Raw genomic sequence first — 21233 nt, forward strand, 5'->3', positions numbered from 1 at the left:
AACATATCTGGTCCGTTTTGGCCCTGTACCTTGCTATCACTTCTGGATTTTGTACCTGTGACTCTGAATTTGGACCTTTATCAGATGCCTGCACTGATGTCTCACTTTATGCACAACAAGGAGTCCCACCAGGGACTCCATCTGGGCTTGCTCAACATGCTTAACTTAGAGCATGTGCTTAAGTCATGGATTGCATCTAATTTTCTTAAATTTTTAATTCATGTTGAAATAAACTGCTCTGAAAATACAAGTTCTCTTTATTTTTTTCTTTTATTTACTTATTTACAACTCCAAAATACTTTAGGACACCATACAAATAAGTGCTTGCACTTTAAACCCCTAAGATCTTTTTATTTAGCATCATAAACAATTGATCAGTCCTTAAAATGAGATACATGCAAGAGAAACAAAAGAATAACATCTGGGATCCATCTAACCTGAACATCACCACCAGCCTCTCCAGAACCTACTGCACACATCCAACATGAGGCCCAGCAGGAGCCCACCTGTCATAACACGAATGCTATCACAGTCACACTAAGTTTTATTTAAAGAGCAACAATCATCAGAAGCTGAAGAGATACCAGTGAGGTGATGGATCAACCAGTATTTAGTGTTATGCAACCAAAAGACTTTTTCAGCAGAATCTAGTCATAAGCAGAGACTGGGACTTTCCTAAATGCCAGCAAAATAGAGAGCATCATCCAGCAGAGCAAAGTTTGTGCACTAACAGATGTGGAGTCCTGCACAAGGAATCACTGCCATTTCAGCCCCTCTCCCTTGATGACTGAAATCCTCACGCATCCTAATTTATCTCGGCTTCTGTTACTGATGCCCCATGGCCAAGCCACAGCCTCTGGGCCCACAGGCAGCACTTATCCCACATGGCCATCACATGCCGATGGCAGGGCCACCCAGACCCCTGGCGTGGGAGGAGGAAAGGCTCAGGGACCACGGAGGGCACTGGGGGGCTCCCAGCCACGTGCCCAGCTCACCTGCTCCCCTGCAGAACACAGCTGGCAGCAGAACCAAGAGCCTCCAGGGCACCCCAGCCCTCCTCTGCCTCTGCAGAGGTGACAAGGGGCCTTGAGGCATGATCCCCAGGGGAAGCTGGTGGCAGGGCTCAGGCAAGAGGGCTGTCCACCCCACTGTGGGCACTAAGGATGTACTTGGGAAATCAGCATGGTCACAATTCTCTGAATGCCCTTTTGCCAGGTCAAGCATCAACTTAATTTGGGGGTTAATTTCAGTAAGACATAACCATGCAACAGTCAATACTTGTTTGCATCTATCAAAGTTATCAATGGACACCGAGCATGACCAAAGCACCTTTCTTTCACACATAAATGAAGTTCTGCTAAATCTATATCCTGTGTGCACACAGAGATATAGCTACAGAAAATGGCTTGGAAGAAATATGAAGAGAGCTGTGAGCATGTAGGGAACTTTTTTTAAGAATCACTTTGGTGAAGCCTATTTAAAATAAATCTCTTTTGAAAGGCATTGTAATGAAGTTCTGCGTGCTTGTCACCATGCACTTTTACAGGACATACTTCAAAGCATTTCCTTTCTTTGCTGAGATGCCACCTAAACTTCTATCTTTTTTTGTCACGCCATATTTATTTTTGTTGCTCAATGTTTATTCCTCCATAAATCAAAGTAGCAGAGAAATAGATGTGCACGTATTTATTACCAAAACAAGTAACAGGTCAGCTATCTTTGTCATGCTTTCACTCTAAGAAAAACAACACCATTCCATACGCTGCTTCCTACCTGAGGTTATTCCATCCTTCAGTATCTCTAAGGAAAAAAAGCTCTAGCTTTTTTTTTTCTTTTTCCCCTCTGGAATATGATTTCCAATTCCTACAACACAAACGTCACTGAAGTCAATGGCATTTGCTCAGGTATGACCAACAGTAAAAGCTAAGTATCCCAATGGAAATTAGTAAATGCTCTAGTAAATTTTGCTCAGAAGTACAGAAGGTGAAAGATGCTATTAACATGAGCTACTTTATGCTGCACTGCTGTAATATTCAATGCTGAGCACCATCCCAATTCTTCAGTAATTAGACTAACACTGATGTGGTGGAGGGGGAGAAACAAATACGGGAGGGGAGGGGAGGGGAGGGGAGGGGAGGGGAGGGGAGGGGAGGGGAGGGGAGGGGAGGGGAGGGGAGGGAAGGGAAGGGAAGGGAAGGGAAGGGAAGGGAAGGGAAGGGAAGGGAAGGGAAGGGAAGGGAAGGGAAGGGAAGGGAAGGGAAGGGAAGGGAAGGGAAGGGAAGGGAAGGGAAGGGAAGGGAAGGGAAGGGAAGGGAAGGGAAGGGAAGGGAAGGGAAGGGAAGGGAAGGGAAGGGAAGGGAAGGGAAGGGAAGGGAAGGGAAGGGAAGGGAAGGGAAGGGAAGGGAAGGGAAGGGAAGGGAAGGGAAGGGAAGGGAGGAAAAAAAGTCATCATGTAGCAGTATACAGCTTAGAAAACTGTTTTTTCCTGTACAGATTCAGAACATAATCATGTTTTACAAAGCCCGAACCAATACATTTTCATCCAGGATACCAGAAAATTGAGTTTATTAATTTCTACAACTCTTCTCTCTGCATTCAACCAAGACATCATCAGGTTAGGCTTCCATAACTTAACTCTCTGCAAGGCTGGCCTATAATTCCCCAAAGCAGAGTCCCTGACTGCCCAGGTGACCCTGCCAGGCTGCCCATTTCATCCTTAGGGCACCTTTCCCGAGTCTGGGAACAGGCCCACAACCACAGGTACTACAGCCCCAGTGCTGCTGTTCACCCACAGCATGCTCAAGAAGGAGCCACTGAGTTTGCTGCATTGCATGAATGCCTGCAAGCTGCCAGATGAATTATGCATTTCGGATAGCACCGGTTTCTATTTCTGTGGTGCTGAGATGGCCATGTGCAGCTGGAGGTCTGGACTCTATTTTTTTCTGAGCAGAAGACGTAAAATACTTCCAGTTTGCTGCCTGAGGGTGGGAAAGCAGCTTATGCCATAAAACAAGAACCTTCTCACATTGTTATGAGAGGTTCTAATTTAATGTAACTGGGGTACAATTTTAAGCGGGTGGTTTGGTTTAAATATTAACTCTGGTGGTACATAAGGCTTTATTCAAAGGGCAAGTTCAGCTGCAAAGTGACATTCACAGTTTACAAACCAAGTGTAACACAGCAGAGAACTGCCTTGTAATTAGGCGTGGTTATTGAGTAAGAAATTATATAGATTTATTAGAAGGTTGACTGGTATAATAATATGTTTTATATTTAGAATTAGACCCTTTAAAGTTACTTTTAATCCTCAACATTTCATATGCTGTGGTTTCTTTAAAAAAAAAATAAAACCTCACACAGAAACACAGTGACTGAAAAGGAAAGTAATAAAATAAGAAGCATTGACTTTTTAATATGGTAAAAGGATATAACTAAATTAATCTCCATAATCCAGGCAGATCATGCTGATGCGTGGAATTCCCTGAACTGCTGGGCAACAGGAACTGCACATTTGAAAAAGTAAAGTCCCTACCTTGTTTTGACTCCTCAAGGCAAGTCTGCAGCAAACTGCCATTTAATGCATAAGCAAAATACCACTTACCAATCACTTTGAAAAAGACCCAGCAACACATCCCAAGCTGTTGTTTGAGGCTAGATTGCTTGGCCTTTACTGATTATGGTAAAATCAGTTCAAATTTTGGAGCTGCTTTGTTTGTACCAAGTCTGTTGTTTTTTTTAAGAAACAAGCCAATACAATTCTGGGCAATTCCTTTTGGTTCCCCTTTGTTCTGCCTTATAAATGGAGTTTTGCCTTTGCCATCAACCAACCATAATGCATACATATGGTTTACTATTTTCCTGTCCTGAAGCAAATCCTGCCTGCTCCAGCCTGAACTCTACATGCATTCACACATTCTGGCTGTTCTGGATAATGGTATCTCTAGAACACCCAGACATCCTCTAACACTAAAGCTGAACAGCAATCCCAAATAGGCTAATGCTTCACTTGAGTCAGTACTGCTTTCCTACTTCCCTCTCCACAAAGACTCTCTGGTCCTAAAAAGACAGCTATCAATTCTGGATGCTTAAGCTTCAGAGATGGATCTACTGACATTTAAAAACAGATTTTAAAACCAAAAATGTGTTCAGAAACTCAGCTGTGTGACATGCATCATAGTCACCTAAATTCATCAGTAAAAACCGAAGCATTGCTTGAGTAGATGATCCATTTCAATCCTCCCTGAGAAACAAACAAATTAATGTATCTAAAAGGATTTGTCTTGGAGAACTAGCCCCTGAGTGCTGGGAAGTGCCAGATACCCACATCTCCATCCAGACCCACTGACAAGCACTGAAAAGGGACATTACAATGGCAAGCAAAAAGCAGCAGATGGGAAATACATTGCCTCATGTAGATCTGGGCAGGGAGGGCAGGAAGAGAGATGCCTTCCCAGCTGAAGCTGCCTCCTGGAGAACCTCATTCATCAGGCATGAATGACTGATATTTAGCAGCTAATAAATATTTATTAGATAAGAGCTAAGTAAGTTTTAATATCGCATTTAAAATATTAGCTAATTTCCACCATGTAAGTAAGAATTTATAACCATATGCACTGTAACACACACACTTCAACTTGGTTAATTCATATGCTGAAAGCCCTGAATAACACAGATTTTCAAAGATAAAACTGATGAGATACAGGTAGTGTGCTTCCTCCATGAGCATAACAAAGTAGTAACTGATTTGCTGTTGCTGCAGAAGGAGCCAGAAATTCCTTAAATTATGCTTAAGTACTGCCATGACAGCCATATCAGTTCAGATGTTAAATACCACAGTGGGTATTTGGGGTTTTTCCCACCCAAGCAGTCAGCTCCAACTTGCCAGTCTGTCCCATTTCTTCTCCTAGTGAAGGTGGTCCTGTTTTCACAAGAGCTACACAAGAACATCCCCACTTCCCTGGGTCATCCTCTGAAGTCCCACAAACAATTCCACCATCACCATCTCTCTCATCTCTCATATAGCTTGTAGCACCATAATGCGGGTGAGCAGCTCAGGGCCTGGCGAGAAGTCAGCTCTTTCACCTTCTGGCACAGGCAGTGGGAATGACAATGCCACTCACTTTCCATCAGTGCTTCACTTGGCTCCTGGACAGAGCAGAGTGAGGAAATGACTGCAGTCACATCCTCCATGCAACAAAAACAAACAAAACAAAACAAAACAAAAAAACACCCCCCCCCCCCCAAAATAAAACAACCAAAAAACCCAACAAAAACAAAAGTAGAAGAAATCAAAATGTACAGTACATGGATTGTCTTCAAGGCTCTCCTTTCTTTTCAGGGAAAGCTGCCTCTCCTATCTACTGCTGCAGCCACTTTCAAAACATGCATAATCTTCTGGAATGGCATTAATTAACAGTTGTAAGCAGTCACAGAACAGTTTTCAGCATGTAAAGTCACACCATGGCTCTTATCTTTCCTTGTGTCTCTCCACCTGACTTTCTCAGTGCCTTCTGTACACACAAGAGCTCAGCAGCAGTAACACCATCTCCTCTACAAAATCTTCAGCACAGTTTGACACTTTTTATTAGTTGAGGGAAGATCTCTCCACATTGGAAATACAGACACCCAAACCAGCTCTGTTAGCAGGAGTCAGCTGAGAGGTAAAAGTGAACAGAAGTTGATACCTTTTTCTCACAATAAGTGCTGAGACATCTTCACTGGAGTTCCATGCTACTTCGCCCCTAACTTATTCTAATTTCATTAGAAATCCAGTGTATTTATTTACTGTGCACCAATCCAGCCATTATCATCAAATTAAAAAGTAATTTGAAATTAATGAAATATGGAGGAAATATACTTGGATTTGATATCTGTGGTATTTCCAAGACTGTCTGGAATTGCAATCACAGTGAGGAGGGTATGACACAGTAACTACATATTTACTTGTTTGACCATGATGCTGCCAAGAGACACACTGTCCTTTTGGAAAATGTCATCCATTTCACAACTTTCCCAAAAATACCCTGACTTATGCTTTTTTGAACACCCTAGCATACAAACAGAAGCATCAAAAATACAAGAAAACTAAGAGTTACATACTGCCAAGTTTCTTAATCACAGGCTTCTTCTCCCAGCATTAGAAAAAAATTAATCCTGCTCTGCTTGGCATGCCAGTGTATTATTTTAAATAAGTAGAAGGGCTGAAAGAAAGTCTCCCTTCATTTCCCAAACCCCAAGAGAAAATGAAGGAGTTATTTCCAGAACATGTACTCAATGACCATCCAGTGAAGCCTATTCATTTTGGTCATAAGTCCTGCACCACACCTAAGGAGCACACTGCCTTCTTCCAATGCATCTTACATGGCTTGGAGAGGATTAAAAATAATTATGAAAAAAAGAAAAAAAAAACAGCCTTAAAAATCTTATTAAAACAATTCTAGTTTTCTTGGTTTGTTCCTCCTCCATTGGAAGATGTCTCCCATGCAATAAGTCAGCCTTACAGGTTCAGATTCTGCTCGGATTTTAAAGCAAAAAAAATCTCAAGAATTTGGACAGTACGGACATTTGGGGGTCTCTGCTGCACAAGCAGGGACTTGGCACACCCCAGCCATCTTCCTGCAAAGGGTAAATAGCTCCCCAGGAAAGCCTGGATGCATCTCCCAGTCTTCTGCTGATGGGGAATTTGCTTTTGGGGTGCCTTGTGCTCCAGATCTTCTATGATGAAAAATTATGAGGCAACAAACTTGTTTGTCAGATTTTCATGCTCTCTCACTGCTGAGCAGTTTCTCCACTTCAAAATGAATATCTTCCAAGAGTCTCTGCAGAGCATAGGCTTTGTTCAAGTTAGGTGTGACTGAGAAAAGATAAAAGGATAAACTAGGTGCTTTGAAACAGCCGAGGAGCTGAAACCCAGAAAACTAAGTCTCTTACTCCTGCTGTCTCTACAGATTCAGGCTTCCCACTTCAACCTCCCTTCTTCTCATGCAGACCCTTCCTCAGCTGCCAGAGAAAGGGTCCCTGTGCCTCAAAGGAAACCTCAGTTTGCAGCCCTCTGACTGCTCTCGGAATAAGCCTCTGGCAGGTCAAACACCAATTCTTTCTCAGGGTGAATATTAAGAAAAGGCTTTTTACCAGATGATTATTCTCAGAACTTTACTCAAAGACCCACAATAAAGCCCAGGACCAGCATATTTTAATAGTCTTATTTATCCCATTCTTTCACATAAACTTCTTCCCTACACAGGCCTGCCCTTCATTACTGGAAATAAACTGCACACAAACCTCAGCAACATATTTTTGTGGGGGTTTTTTTGTGGCTAAGACACCCACATGAGTTTTTCTTTAAAATAAAACTAACTGGGATTATTCAAAGGGAGGTGAAAGAACAGCTCGGAGAGGACTCTCATAGCCTGCTCCTCAAACAAGGCTTCTCCTGTACAGCACATCAAGGCTATTTCAAGAAGCACCTCCCATTTTTCACCCCTGAGTACGTCAAAGTGTGTCAGCTTAAGAAGCCAAAGAAAGAAATGGTTACTTAAGGGCAAGTGCAAATACCTTCAAGAGGTGGGAGGGAGACAGGGTTGGGTTAACAGGTTGCTCACCCCAGGGTATTGAGAGGTGTGCATCCACACAGCAGCTGCTGAGCCACAGATAATCCCAGCCCTCCCTGTGCCAGGCTCAGCATCTCCAGAGGGAGCACAAGCACCCGAGGAGAAACCACTTCCCTCGCTGCACTGCAGGCCTTGAGTATGGTCATTAGCTCAGGCACACGTTTGCACTCTTGGGGTAGCAACACTCAACATTTTCCCCTCTGGTATCCATGGAGAGAGATTAGCACTCCTGTATTTCATTAGCCAGGAGTGCTAAGTAATCCACCAACTTGTGGAAGGAGTAAAAACACTGAGGTTAATGTATTTGGTGAGGCTCTGTTGAATGGTTGGGGTATTTTGTTTCAGTATAGCATAAGGAAAGCAGCTGTCACCTTGATTATAGTGCCCTCGGTAACCTGACACTTCAGCTAGCCCCAACTTCAGACAGCTCCCCCTCCATCTGAGCGAACACAGTTACTGATCACTTAAACAGACAAATGGTCATTTGCACAAAATAAGTTTTGAAGCGAGGCTGTAGATCAGAGGAGGAGCAATTTGCACTCATCATTCCCATCCTTCCGCAGTCAGAAGGGAGAACATGGAAGTTTTCCAAGAAAATCCAAAGAACAGAGAGAAATGCCAAGCTGTAACATTTGGCTCCACACACTCACTTTCCAAAAAGCAAAGGGGGTGAGGGATGCAGTGCTCAAATGATCCATGTCTGCTTAAACGCTTGATTTGCGTGCTCCAGGGCTGTCGAACGGACACAGCTGATGAGTCCAAGATGGAATTAGCATGCCTGATACAGCAACTCTTTTCCAGCCCAAACCAGTCACCTCCAGGCTTCTCCTTTAATTAAGGTCTGGCCAAGACATGTCAGCAGTCCAGCATCCCCTTCCTGCCAACAGCTCTGCCAATACTTTGGTCACTCACAACCAGCTCCTCCCCACTCCCGCTTTTTCACTGCTGTGAGCCGAGTGAGCAGAAGGATTCCTGAGAGTGGGCAAAGGCCCAGAGCCAGCCCAGATTTTCATCTACCTTTTCTTCTGCTCTTGGATCCTGTACTTGCAACATGAGACTGAAGAGCGGTGCCAATGCTAACAGTTACCTTTTGTGCCTGATAGCACAAAAGCAGCAGGAGGGAAAGAAAAAATCAGTCTAATGAGGTTGGAAGCACAAGAGATTGCAAAGAAAAAGAGCAAATAAATAACTTAAGGTATAAATTACAATTAAGTGCACTGCAGTTACCATGTACTGTGCAGTATTGTTCAGAAATATCACCAGCACAAGTTAAAACACCCCACACTGAACAAAAAGCAATACTTCTGGTAGGAAATCGGTAGTCTTACAGCACCACCGTGGTGATAATGGCATGAGAAATTGTACAAGTGACAGGTCAGAAAGAATTTAAAAGCCTTCAGTTTGTGTTGCTCTATTAGTTTTTATCTTGTCATAGAAACAGTCTACACCAACACAGACAATAAAAGAGCACTGTCCATCCCTGCAGTACACTCTATTTTGTCACTGTTGAAAAATAAATTTGTTTTCTCCCCATTTTCTTTTGAAGACAAAAGTCCATTAAGACATGTCTTACATCTGCTTTGATTTACTCAGAGGAAAGTCAAAGCACTTATGCTTTATGCTTTAACTGATAAATTTACATAGCTACATGGACAATGCCTTATAATTTCATTATTTATTTCCCTTGAAAAGAAAGCAAACTTTTATTTAAAAGCTGCTTTACATTTTAGAGGTTTTCACTAAAATAGAAGTTCAGCATAATACAAAGCCTTTACTCACAGGTACAGAGCCAGCACTGAACTTCAATTAATCACAAAAAATAAAAAAATTAATCCAGCAAATAAAAAGAAGTCTTAAGGAAGGCTAACTGACAACTGCAAAACACAGGAGGACATGTCTCTGATAAACTTAATGTCTTTTCTGTTAAGCTGAGCACTATATTTACCACCTGGCCTGCAAGGGCTGCTTTTACTCAAAAGCTCTGCAGTAAAATATATGCACATGTAGAGGATGAAGACTTTATCATTGAAACCTTCTGCAAGAAATTAGGGGAATGAGAAAGACTCACACACTTCTGCAGCAAAATTAGGTCAGGACGCCTTTGAACGGCTCCATTTGAAGGCTGTGCCAGGCTTCAGATCAAATACTTTTTAGTGCATTAGACCCAACGGCTTAAGAGATGAACTTCTATACTGCTGATAATTATTACTGGTATTATGCATTGCTGCTTCCTTCTCCACCTGTGGACAGTTATAAATAGCCTAGATTTTCCAGTCCCTGACATATGCCACTTGGTTAACAGCACTTCCAAAACCTATCCTTTATAACCACAGGTCACACATTCCAAATATGACAACCACGTAACTCCACAGAGATTGCTAAATCATGACTTGCCCCACACATTCTCTTATCTAAATGCTTCCTGGATATAGAGAGATGGGTAAATGGCATTAGCATCACAGTAATTAATGGTGTGAAGCTGGAAAGTGCCAAGCTGGTGATTCAAATGCAAACCTGTCTCTGCCTCCTGTGCCTAGGCACAGTCCTGGACAGTGCAACCAGGGAACATCACTGCCAATGGCTCCATCACCTCCTGATGGAGCTGGTGCTCTCCTCCATGCCAGCTCTTGCTCCTGATGGCCTTCAGGGCTATCTGCAAATAAAACACAGTCCAGCAGCCAAGCTGGGAGGGAAAAGGCCACGGAAATGTCCCCATATATATAAAGCAGTTAATTATACACCTCTTCCCTGCTCAGCTTCACTGTTCACACCCTGAGGAATAGGGAGTAAACCCCACCAGACCCATATCCAGTCATGTCTGTGGAAATTTTAATTTAAAAAATCAATCTATAAATAACCTGCAACAATGCCTAGAGATTAAAACTATTTCATCGCGTCACTCAGAATTTTAAGTCTTTGAAAATTCAGACTTTTCCCCAGGTTTTTTAAGCTCTTAAAATTCACAGCTGAATTCACTCTAGCAAGCTTGGTTCTTGGGAGGGTTGTTATGATACACCAAAACATCCTACTCCAGTTTCCTATTGCTCCTTGTTTAGCTCTCCTGTTAGGTGACACTACTAATTGTACAGCTGCTACAGCTAGCTGCCAGAGACTGCTCTAAGGAGGTTTTCCAATTAGATTAGCTGAATTGAATAATGAGAGAGAGAGAGAGAGAGAGAGAGAGATTAGCTTTTTCTGTGCATCTCTAGGAAGCCATAGAGAAATCCCCAAAAATACTCTTGCTAATCCTCCCTTAGGACCCTCCATCTCTGATCACAAATACAGAAATGCCATGTGAGCAACTTTACTATGGGGAAACTATGCCAGCTCCTAGTGTCTATGCAGCAACAACCTTCATGACAAAGGATCCTACCTACTTTTTTTAAGAATGACAGTGTCTGCCAGAAGTTCTCCTCAGTCCTCATCAGTTTCCTCAAGTCAAATACATTTACCCATGTAAACCAGAGGAGGCAAGCCTCAGATGTTTGGTGAAACAACAAGAAATGGCAAAAAATAATCACAGAAACTCCCACTTGTACATTACAGAACCACCACATTTCTTTCTCTAAAGTAAGGGGATTTTTGTCATAACCTAAAGCTCCCAAATTCTTTCAGTGCAGATAGAGGAGATCAGAGGAGAAAACTCAAAAATTAAATACTGACTGGCACATGAAGTCAGTACCATCATAAAATATTCAGAAACGCAGAAGACTTCTTTAACCCACAGATAACATTAATGGTTCTCAAAAATTGTAAGAAAATCTACATCACTATAAAGCTTATGTCACCAGGCAGAAGACCAATTCAAGGTGTCCACCCGAAGAGACCAACATCAAAATGCCAAGTCACCAGCTTTTGGTTAAATAGGAGAGAGATGGTCAAGCTTTTCAAGCTGTGAATTATCGTAAGAACAAAAACAAAAGAAAAGAAAGGTATTTTCCCTTTTCTAATGCCCTGCAGTTGTGAAACAGACAAGGAGTGGCATTTTCATGGCAGCAATACTATTAAGAGTACTATCTCAAACCATTTTGGATCAAATGCTCTGTGTTACCAGGAGCTCAGAAGTTCCCTCCATCAGGGAGAGCCAATGTCATGGGCACACGACTGCCTCTCCACCAGCAGCAGAAAGGCCATTTATTACTGAGCATGAGCCCCACCAAAGGCAGAGATCCCCCTTGCAGACACAGCCCTGCTCCTCAACAGGGCATGGCTGGCTGGGCTAAACAGCACCGGAGAAAAACATCTGCAATAGGCAATGTGAGCGGAGACAATGAGCCAACTCCATTTCAAGGCCCTGCCTTCTCGGGCACCTGCAGACTTAAAGGAGGTAAGTCTGTTTTTACCAGGTGGCCAGGGAACCTACTTTCCTCTCCCTCAAACACTGCACAGTGACCATCAAGCAATACTGAGATGTCAAAACATTATCCAAACACCAATCATGAGTCTTCATTATTTAAGGCTGTGAAATAATCTATCACTTTATAGTCAGTTACCAGACTTGTTCCTTCTTACAGCACCCTCATAGCATTCCTCTCCTCTGCAAACCAACAGATGCTCTATGCTGCAGGAAAGGCCACAGCTCCTACCAGAAGAGCAAAAACCATCTATCTCATGGTTTGCCAGAGGGCTTGGTCACTGCCAAACCCCCTGGAAATTTCTGGAGACATCTGTCCTGCCTTCATACAGCAGACAGATATGTCCACTGAAATATTTTGGTCAAAAGCCATAAAAAGGCAAATTCAATTGCAGCACAGACAATTTCTGCTGAGCCAGGAGTCCATTCAGGTCACAGCAGCTCTGGTGGGACCTCCCAGCCTGGTGAGGTCAGGTACAGACCTATGCTAACCACTGTTCCTTGTTTTTCTTCTTAGACCCAAATTTTTCCATTTCATTCACATTTTGCAGTGATGACCATGCCTATACCTTTACCAGGGCTTTGAGGGCAGAGAAAAGGCTGTGCTGGAGAGTCAAACCAAAGGCACCAATGGGAGCTACTGAGGATCAAATCATACATATGGGGGAAAATTTATGAAAACTGCTGTATTAAATTACAAGTGAAGAAACAAGAAAAAAAATTAAAAGAACACCTTTTGTTTAAGGCTTTTCTTCCTGGTAAGTAAAGGCAGAGAGGCTACCCCTTCCACACTAATTCAGGCCAAGAAAATTATTAAACACAATTTTGAGAGATATTTTGTTCTGTTTATTTAACTGGGAAGCATGTTCTCTGGGGCATTTCTTGTCCTGACACTTGAAAGACACACACACAAAATAGAATAAAAAAAATAAAAAGTATGTAAAATAGAGCTCCATATAGAATAAAGTTCTATATAAAACACAAACACACAAAGTTTCAAAGACCTTTCAAGCTAGAACTGCAACAGCTGGAGAGAGGTCAGCACTGAATGCTCTGTGGAAGACAGTCTCTGTGAACACATAATTTCAAAGTACCCCAAGAGGTTTCACTTCATGACATTTTAGATACCACATTGAAAAAAAAAAAAAATCAGCCTTCATGTATGAAAAATAATCAAAGAGCATATGTCTGGAAAATCATAAACAGCTTCACCAAAGACAAGAATTTAGAATATACACATGGCACTTTAATCACTTTTTCTGCCTATCTCCAGGACTAGCCATTTTTCTTGTTATACCATGGAGAAGGAAATTTGTGAGTTGCAGATGCTACATATGCTTAAGCTACCAATTATTCTAAAGCATTAATCTTCTAACTCTGGGCACTGCCTCAGCAGTTCCTGAGAACTTTACACCTTCCCTCAATGACATTTACACAAGCTCATAACTAACACAACCAAATTCCACACACGCTGTTCATGGACGCTCCTTCTCCTTGCTGGACAAACACTTTCCTTTGTGCTTGCACTGCCACCACCAGCAAGTACCAAGTGCCTCTGAGCTCCCAAATGGGAGAAGATTCAGTCCCCAGACAGGACAGGACCTAAAGGTTTTGCAATCTGCCTTCCACAAAAATCATCAGAATCTTGCTTCTCAGCAGCATTATCTTATGCACATCCTTGCTGTAGGAATTATACATTATTATTATTATTATTATTATTATTATTATTATTATTATTATTATTATTATTATTATTATTATTATTATTATTATTATTATTATTATTATTATTACTATTGCTAAGGCACATCTATTTTTATTTATACAATGTCACAAATTTATATTCAACAGAAGCTCAATTTCTGGCTGTCCCAAAGACGGTGCGTTTCCATTACTGTGAACTACCTTCACCTTTCCGCTTTGCTTCCCTTGCAGGCTTTCATTCTGAATTATAAGAAGAGCACTAATGTCACACCTCAGTGACTACGTGTTAGAACATGGAACCACACTTGAAAAGGATTTGAATGGAAAGGCTTTGTGGATGCTTTCACCTGGTAAACAGCTTAAGTGACATCCTGATTCTGGAATCTCCACAGTGAGCACAAATAAACAACCTGGAAAAGGAAGAATCTGTCTCCTGGACATCGCTCATTTCCGCAGCCTGCAACACACACAGTGTCTTCAAACCCATTTCTAGCCTTCCCCTGCAGACCCCAGTCCAAAAAGCAAACAGGACTCAGCTCTTAAACCCAAAAGATATCAAGTGGGTGGGGTTTGGCTGGGCCCTTCAGGTACGGTGTCCAGCCAGCTACTCCTGCAGATACTGAAGAATCAACACAGCTGGAATTAATACAGCTCAGCCCAGAGAAAGAGGAAAGCTTGCTTCTACTTGTATAATTAATGGAAAGACATACGAGAAGAGATCCTGTTGAAGGTGGGAGAGGGAAGACCTGGTTAGGTTATTCTTTCAGGTGGCAAGCAAATATGATGCATTTTTTTGTTTTCTATTGAAGCATCTTTAGTCTTGAGGCTACACTGGTCATGTACCCAACTGCTCCCTGGGATGTACTTCATCTCCCAGGCTATATTACCTTAGCAGCTCTCTTTCCTACAGCTCTGTGAGAATCAGTCCTCTCAGTCCACACAGACAGTCACACTTCTGAAATACACTTCAAATAACAGGGATGGGTCACCTCACACCTCACACACACAATCTCAAAGGTGACAAGTGACTTCCATTAGTGTGGAAGCACCTCTAGAGAAAGTTATGCATTATTACGGTTAATCAAATGGGAACAAAAGATGTCTGACAACATAATATTTAAATACAGACAATATATTCTGGTTGTTAATCACAATGCTGGCTTCTGAACATTTTGATTCTGTGCCTGTGTATACCACGGGCTATTCGACCTTCTGTAAGTCCCTTCGTCTCCTTACTATTAATAAAAGTACAATGTATTTATCTTCACTCTCACAACTCAAACACAGCCAAACAGGTTTTTATTTGAACTTCCCCAAATCAATTCACCTTGGGAACAAAACAATTTAGCTTAGAAGGGAGATTTCTGAAGAAGTTGTTTATATATAAACTAAAAATAGTGATTTAAGATGGAGCAGACCAGCTCAGGCTTTAGTTAAGCACAGCTTATATACACTACACTCTAATAGCCTATCTATGGACAAGGCCAATTTCTGCAGATTCATCACCACCCTATTAGTCATTATTTCACTTTAAATGAAACTCCTGCTGGAGACATCAACAAAAATAATTTGCTCAGCGCAAATGCACTTGTTGCAAATGGCTGTTAAATGCTGCATTTTCTCCCACTGCAATCAGTATTCCAGTACTTCTGAGGATTACACATATTCTGTTTTTCTGCCTAAATATCTAGTACGCTTTTGAAAGCATCCCCCAGGGCTGAGCTAATCAAGAAAACAACATACATACAGAGAACTGTCATTATTAGAGGGTCAAACACCAATGCAGTCTGTACTCCAGAGCTTGGAAATTATACTTCAATGTGAGCAGGAGAAATAATGTTCCCAAATCACTGAATAGTGTCATGTAACCTATGAATAAATTACTAGTCCTGAAAAGATTATAGATAGCAATTTATTACCATCTTGTAAGCTTGAAGTGAAGATAACCAAACAACAGGCTGTTCACAGAACAGCCTCCAGTAATTCTCTCATGCTTCCTACAACACTGCCTGCAAAGTGACTTGAATGCGGATCAAATCACTTGCTTATGACTTGTGCATCCTCTCTCAAATGCAGCAGCACAGAGGGCATCTTTATGATTCAGATTCAAGTAGGGTCTTATATGAGGCTTCAAATAAGCTTGCCAATCTCAAATACAACATTTATGTTAAAAATCATAGTCTGTCAAATCTATTCAGAAGACAAAAGAGCACTTCTCCATAACTAGACAAGGGCTCTTTGTTCAGCCATTGAGCCTTACTAAAGCCTGCAATTCTTTGACATAAGCAAGATGGTTAAGTTGCTCAATGGCAAAAGTCAATTTGGTGAGAAAATGGAATTAATAACGCCATCCATATGCCTCTGCCTGACATTTTATAAAGACAGCTCGCCACAAAGAGCAGTGCAAATGGAGAACTCTGCGAACGACTGGCTCCTCTGCAGGCTCTTCTCCAAGTTCAGGAAGCCCTGCCAAGATGCCATGTTCCCCACCAAGGATGGCAGGCAGCTCCCCACCATCCACCCCACCCTCCCAGAGGCACTGGATCATGGCTGTGTGTTTGACATGTGACTTCTCATGCCTTGCACCTCTAATAGTCAAGAAATTAGGTCCTTATCTTGTCATCCTGAGATTACACTTAATTTAGAACTACAGAAATTTAGATCCACCAAATCTCCAAGCAAAATCCAGACTTACTCCACACACTCCAAAGTCCACCATCTTTATTCCATTAGCTGCAGTAACTGTCTCAAACCTACCACAGAGGTGTTATCTGCCCAAGAACCACAATCCCAGCACCCAACTTCAAACCCTAAGATATTTGTCCTGACTTGTTCCTGAAGATGATGCTCTCATCTACTTCTTTGATAAGGATCTAGGAAAAAATGCAGAGAAAACATCTCTGCACTTCAGGCCTCAATACTAAGTCAGTTCCAATGCAGACCTCAGGGCTAAGATACTAAAAAGAAGAACTTCAGTGTTTGATCTGGGGTCAAGAGTCATCTGTTCTTTAATTTTTAAATGATAATCTAACCTGAGAGAGAAACCCATTTCCAGAAAGTGACTCCTGAGAACATCCATCTAAGAGGTGGCTGCAATACCCAGGACTGGTGGCAAACCCCAGAGCTCCCCAGAATTTTCAGCGCATGGCAGTGCAAGCAGCTGATGGATGGCAGAACCCAGAAGCTCAGCCAGAGCAAGAGAATCAAACAAGGCAGATTCCAGGTGTTGCCAAACCACAAAAAGCAATGGATAAACATTTATTAATTCTATAGTGAGAAGAAAAGGTACATGTGAATTGGAGGTGGGTAGAAATAAATAACGACAGAAAAGACTTCCTCTCTTCTTTGGAACTTATTTGACAAAGCAAATTTAATGCATGTGAGAGACACACACAGCATATAAATCTAAATACCAGCTATCTCTTCAGCCCTTCTTGTCCTCTAATTACTATCTCTGAAGTCTAACTGCCTTTTTCAAAAAAAGCATTCCTCCTCTCCAGCACACTATCAATTTTCCAAATTCCAAAACCAAAGTAACCATTAGTAACAAAAGTAGGAAAATTACAGCATCATGGTTCTCAAATACTAAATACTTCTGAAAAAATATACCAAATATCAGCCTTGGATCATCGTTCAATGATTATATTTACGCTAACAACTCAGAGGTCAGATGCTTACACAAGAAACCACAAGATCCCTCAGGTGATGCCCCACTGCTGTTTCACTGACAGTCCCAAATCCAGCCCCACAGGCACGTACTGACGATGTGAAGCAGTCTCCAGACTCCAGAAGCTTCCTGGGGAGAGATGGACTCAGCCTGCTGTGAGGAGAGCAGCACCATAACACTGCAGCATGCAGCACAACCTGCTAGCCAGCAAAGTTTCTCAGTGTGCACTTGGGCACGCAGAGAGGATGCGACTGTCACACAAGCTCTGGAAAACCATTCGTCCCACTGCTGCAAACCAGAACAAAACAGAAAGGTTTATCAGCCTCTCCCGAATGGGAGCTGACAACTACAGCTGGATACTTGGCACTGCTCTCTGGTGCTATTAAAATCAGCAAAAGCTGGCTCCCAGCATCATCAGGACTGGGCTCAGGGGCTCAACCTTTTAAAAGGTGCATCAGGCCTCTCACTCACAGTTTTCCTTTTCTTTCCAACAGTTTCATGTCACTGTCTTTCCCTCTCTTATAAGCAAACCAAGAAACTTTCAAGGTAGCTAGAAAGCACATTTTTTGCCATTCAGCCAAGCCCGGGTGAATCCCCCACGTCCTTCCAGACGCACACCGGTTACCAGAACCCAGTGTAATCTGATGTCTCACTTCACGCTGCGCTGACGGCAGCAGAGCACTCCGCAAGCCCCAGCTGCAATCCACCAGCTTTGCTGTGGCTAACACTTGCCACCGTGTGCAGGCTGGCACTAACAGGTTGGGCTCCGTCTCTCCCTCTCCATCACAGCTCTGTCCCGAAGCAGCTGCTCCCCCGGGGGAGCTGGCACGGCACGGCACGGCACGGCACGGCACGGCACGGCACAGCTGCGGTGCGACAGCCACACCACGGCACACGAAGCACGCACCCAGCACCCAGCACCGCAAACCACTCCCGGCGTCGTTCCCTGGCAGGTCTCACTTCCAGAGCATTCTTAACACAGTGCTAACATCTCCTTGGCCCACCCCAGGAAAAGCGTTGGGTGGTTATGCGGACCAAACACAGGGAACACATTGCTTTAAGAAACAAAACCTGCTGCAGCTTCCCGCTCCTTTGCTCAGAATTATTTGGGATAATTTACTTCATGAGAAAGAAGATTTTTTACAGTATTGTTTTGCCTAGATAATGATAAATAGTAGAATCTAAAAACATGAAGAAATTTAGAGCTAAATCCATTTGACAGTGGCATGGAGAGCTGGGAGGGATTTTTAAGCATCCGTATAGAATTCTTCTTATGACAAGGACGGACTTCTGCAGAGAACAGAGATTTGGCATCTGTCTTTTCCCAGAGACTGGTCTATAAAATCCTATCTTAAGGGACTGTGAAGCTGCTGCCAGGCACAGTTAAAGGAAAAAGAAGGGAGGTGAAAGAAAAGGAGAAGGACCTCCTTTTACTTTTTCAGCCCCTCCACGACTTTCTGGCAGCAGCGAGGGCGCTGCAGCAGAGCCAGGCAGGCTCCCCCCACCTCGCTCTCCCCCTGCCCCCTGAACCACACTGCACGGGATATGCCCCAACAACCACCTCACACTGCCACAGTGCGTTCATCCTAAGGCAAAAACCCATCAAACTTAATACTCTGCTAATTACTGTGGCAGGTTAATAGCTACTCCACCATCAGAGAACTTCGTACTAACATCATTTCTACAAAATTAAAGGATATTGTAGCTCATTAGACAAGGGTGTTTCTGCAGCACAGTTATACTTAGCGGAAACAAAGGTCAGTGTTCTACCCAACCCTTTTTTAATCAGTCTTTAAGAAAATGTTTTGCAATTGTACCTTTAGAAACCCCTAACGATGAGGCAGATTTTATGAAGGCTGTGACTTGGCTAATTTATACAACAGCTAGAGAACTTCAAAAGTTAACCCAAGCTAGTGACGTTATTTAGTTCAGTGAAGCGGCTCATTTTAATTGGATTAAAATTTTTAAAATTTCATATTGAAACCTCAATTTATCATTTCCTAATATTTGCCCAAACACTGCATCAGTGTCATTTGCATACCCCTTCCCGCAAGACAATCTCAGATCCACAGAAAAGACGGAAACCGGCGGAAGAGACCAAAACCCTCTGGCCGGTCCTCGCCGGCTCCTGCCACGAAAGGGTGGGAGGCTCGCCGCAGAGAGGCTTTCCCAGAGGTACAAATCCCGGCAACAGAGCTAATTGCATTAAGCAGAAGGGCCGGTTAGCGAATACACTCGTGGCACGGAAAAAGTGTAAACAGCAGCATTATCCCAAGCACCTCGCGGCGAGCCCCTGGGGAAGGGCCGGCCGGGTGCGCAGCAGGCTCGGGCTCCGCGGAGCCGGGGCTGGCCGGGAGGCGCGCAAGGCGTTCTGTGTGAGGGCTCTGGGAGCTCCTGAGCCGCGCAGCCAGGGGTACTGGCTGCCTTTTTTCTCTTTTCAGCCACGGGCCGTGAGGAGTGGATTTTGCAAGGGACTCTCCCACCTCACCGCCCGCGAAGCCGGCGATGTCCTCGGGCGGCCGCTCGGACACGGGGCGGCCCGGCGGCTCCCGGCGCTGCTCCGGGACGGGGCACAAAGTCCCCGCTCCCGGACCCAGCCCCGCGCCGCGGCCCCGAGGCCGCCGGACAGCCGCCCCTCCTCCGGAGAGGCAGGGAGAGAGGCACCGGGGGGGCTCCGGGGCCGGCTGGCGGCTGGGTCGTCGCGGCAAACTTCGGCCGAGGTTCGCTGGAGGGCGGCAGGGTGCTCCGCTGCGGCAGGGTGGTCCTCTCTCGGCTTCGTGGGGATGTTGCTGTTTTTTGGGGGTTTGTTTTTTTCGGGGTATTTTTTTTTTGGGGGGGGGGGGGGAAGGGTGTCTTTCTTTCTTTTCCTGACGGGTGGGATGGAATGGTGCCTGCCGTTTGCAGCGCGCTCAACTATCAACAGATGCCCCCCCGAGCCAGCCCAGTGCCCGCGGACGGCGATGCCACGGGGCAAGGCTCGGGCTGCGCGCCCCGCACTCCGCTGGCAGAACCAAGGCCAGCCCTTGTCCCGTCCCGTCCCCTCCCGCGGGGCTGCCGCCGCCTTCTCCCCTCTGCCCCGGCACTCACCGGCTGCCCGGAGGCGCAGGCCACGAAGCTGACGGTGAGCGCCAGCCACACGCCCCGCATTATTCCCGCGGAGCCGGCGCGGCGGCCGCCGGGGGCCGGTCACAAAGGAGAAAGCGGGGGCCGGCGGCGCTCGGCAGCGCCCGAGGGGCGCGGGGCAGGGCCGGTGGCGCCCCGGGTCCGGCCCGCCGCGCTCCTGCCGCGGGGCTGCGCGCTGCGCTCGGCGCTGCCCGGCGGGCCCGGTGCTCGCGGCGCTGGGGCGCGCGGGCTGCAGGCTGCGCGCTGCCGGCTCCGCCGCCCTCCCTCCGCCCCGAGTGCGCGGCGGCGGCGCCGCGGCTCCCAGTTAAACCCCGCAGAAATTCCTGCAGGATTACAACACAGATTGGCAGCTCCCCCAGCCAGTGGAAAGAAGCAGCGCGCAGCCACCGCCGGCTCTCGCCCCTCGCAAATTCAAGCAACTTTCCCCCCTCCCTCCTCCTCTTCCTCCGCCCTCCTCTCCCCTCTCTCGTCCTCCCCCCCAGTGGAAAACATGAGCAGCGCCGCGGACCGACTGGACCGGCTGAGAGAAGGCTGGCCCCGTATAAAACCGGGGACGTGGAAAGGCTCCCTCTTGGCAAGAGAAATCCGGCCGCGTGTTGTTAGCGCTGTGCTGCCGGGGCTCGCTCCGCTGCTCCGGCCACCCTCCCCGCTTAGCCTCGGCGGCAGCTTCTGCTGTCAGAAAAACAGCAAAATGGAGGGGTCAGAAATCACGGGAAGCGGGGTTATTCCGAACATGCCAGCTCATTGTGAATCCCCGCAGCTTTTGCCTCAGGAT

At 44.8% G+C, this 21233-nt stretch overlaps 1 protein-coding gene across 1 annotated transcript in view; it reads right to left on the bottom strand.

Annotated features, from left to right (window-relative positions):
* The window catches only part of SDC2 (syndecan 2), a 59838-nt gene extending 39283 nt beyond the window's left edge, over positions 1 to 20555 (bottom strand). Inside the window, exon 1 of the mRNA XM_063172068.1 lies at positions 20423 to 20555. Within this exon, the coding sequence (XP_063028138.1) occupies positions 20423 to 20482 (60 nt within the window). The 5' untranslated portion in view covers positions 20483 to 20555. The remainder of the gene's footprint in view (positions 1 to 20422) is intronic.
* Between the last annotated feature and the right edge of the window lie 678 nt (positions 20556 to 21233).

The sequence above is a fragment of the Melospiza melodia genome, chromosome 1 (genome assembly GCF_035770615.1).
Source record: "Melospiza melodia melodia isolate bMelMel2 chromosome 1, bMelMel2.pri, whole genome shotgun sequence".
In the NCBI taxonomy this organism is placed as follows: Eukaryota; Metazoa; Chordata; class Aves; order Passeriformes; family Passerellidae; genus Melospiza; species Melospiza melodia.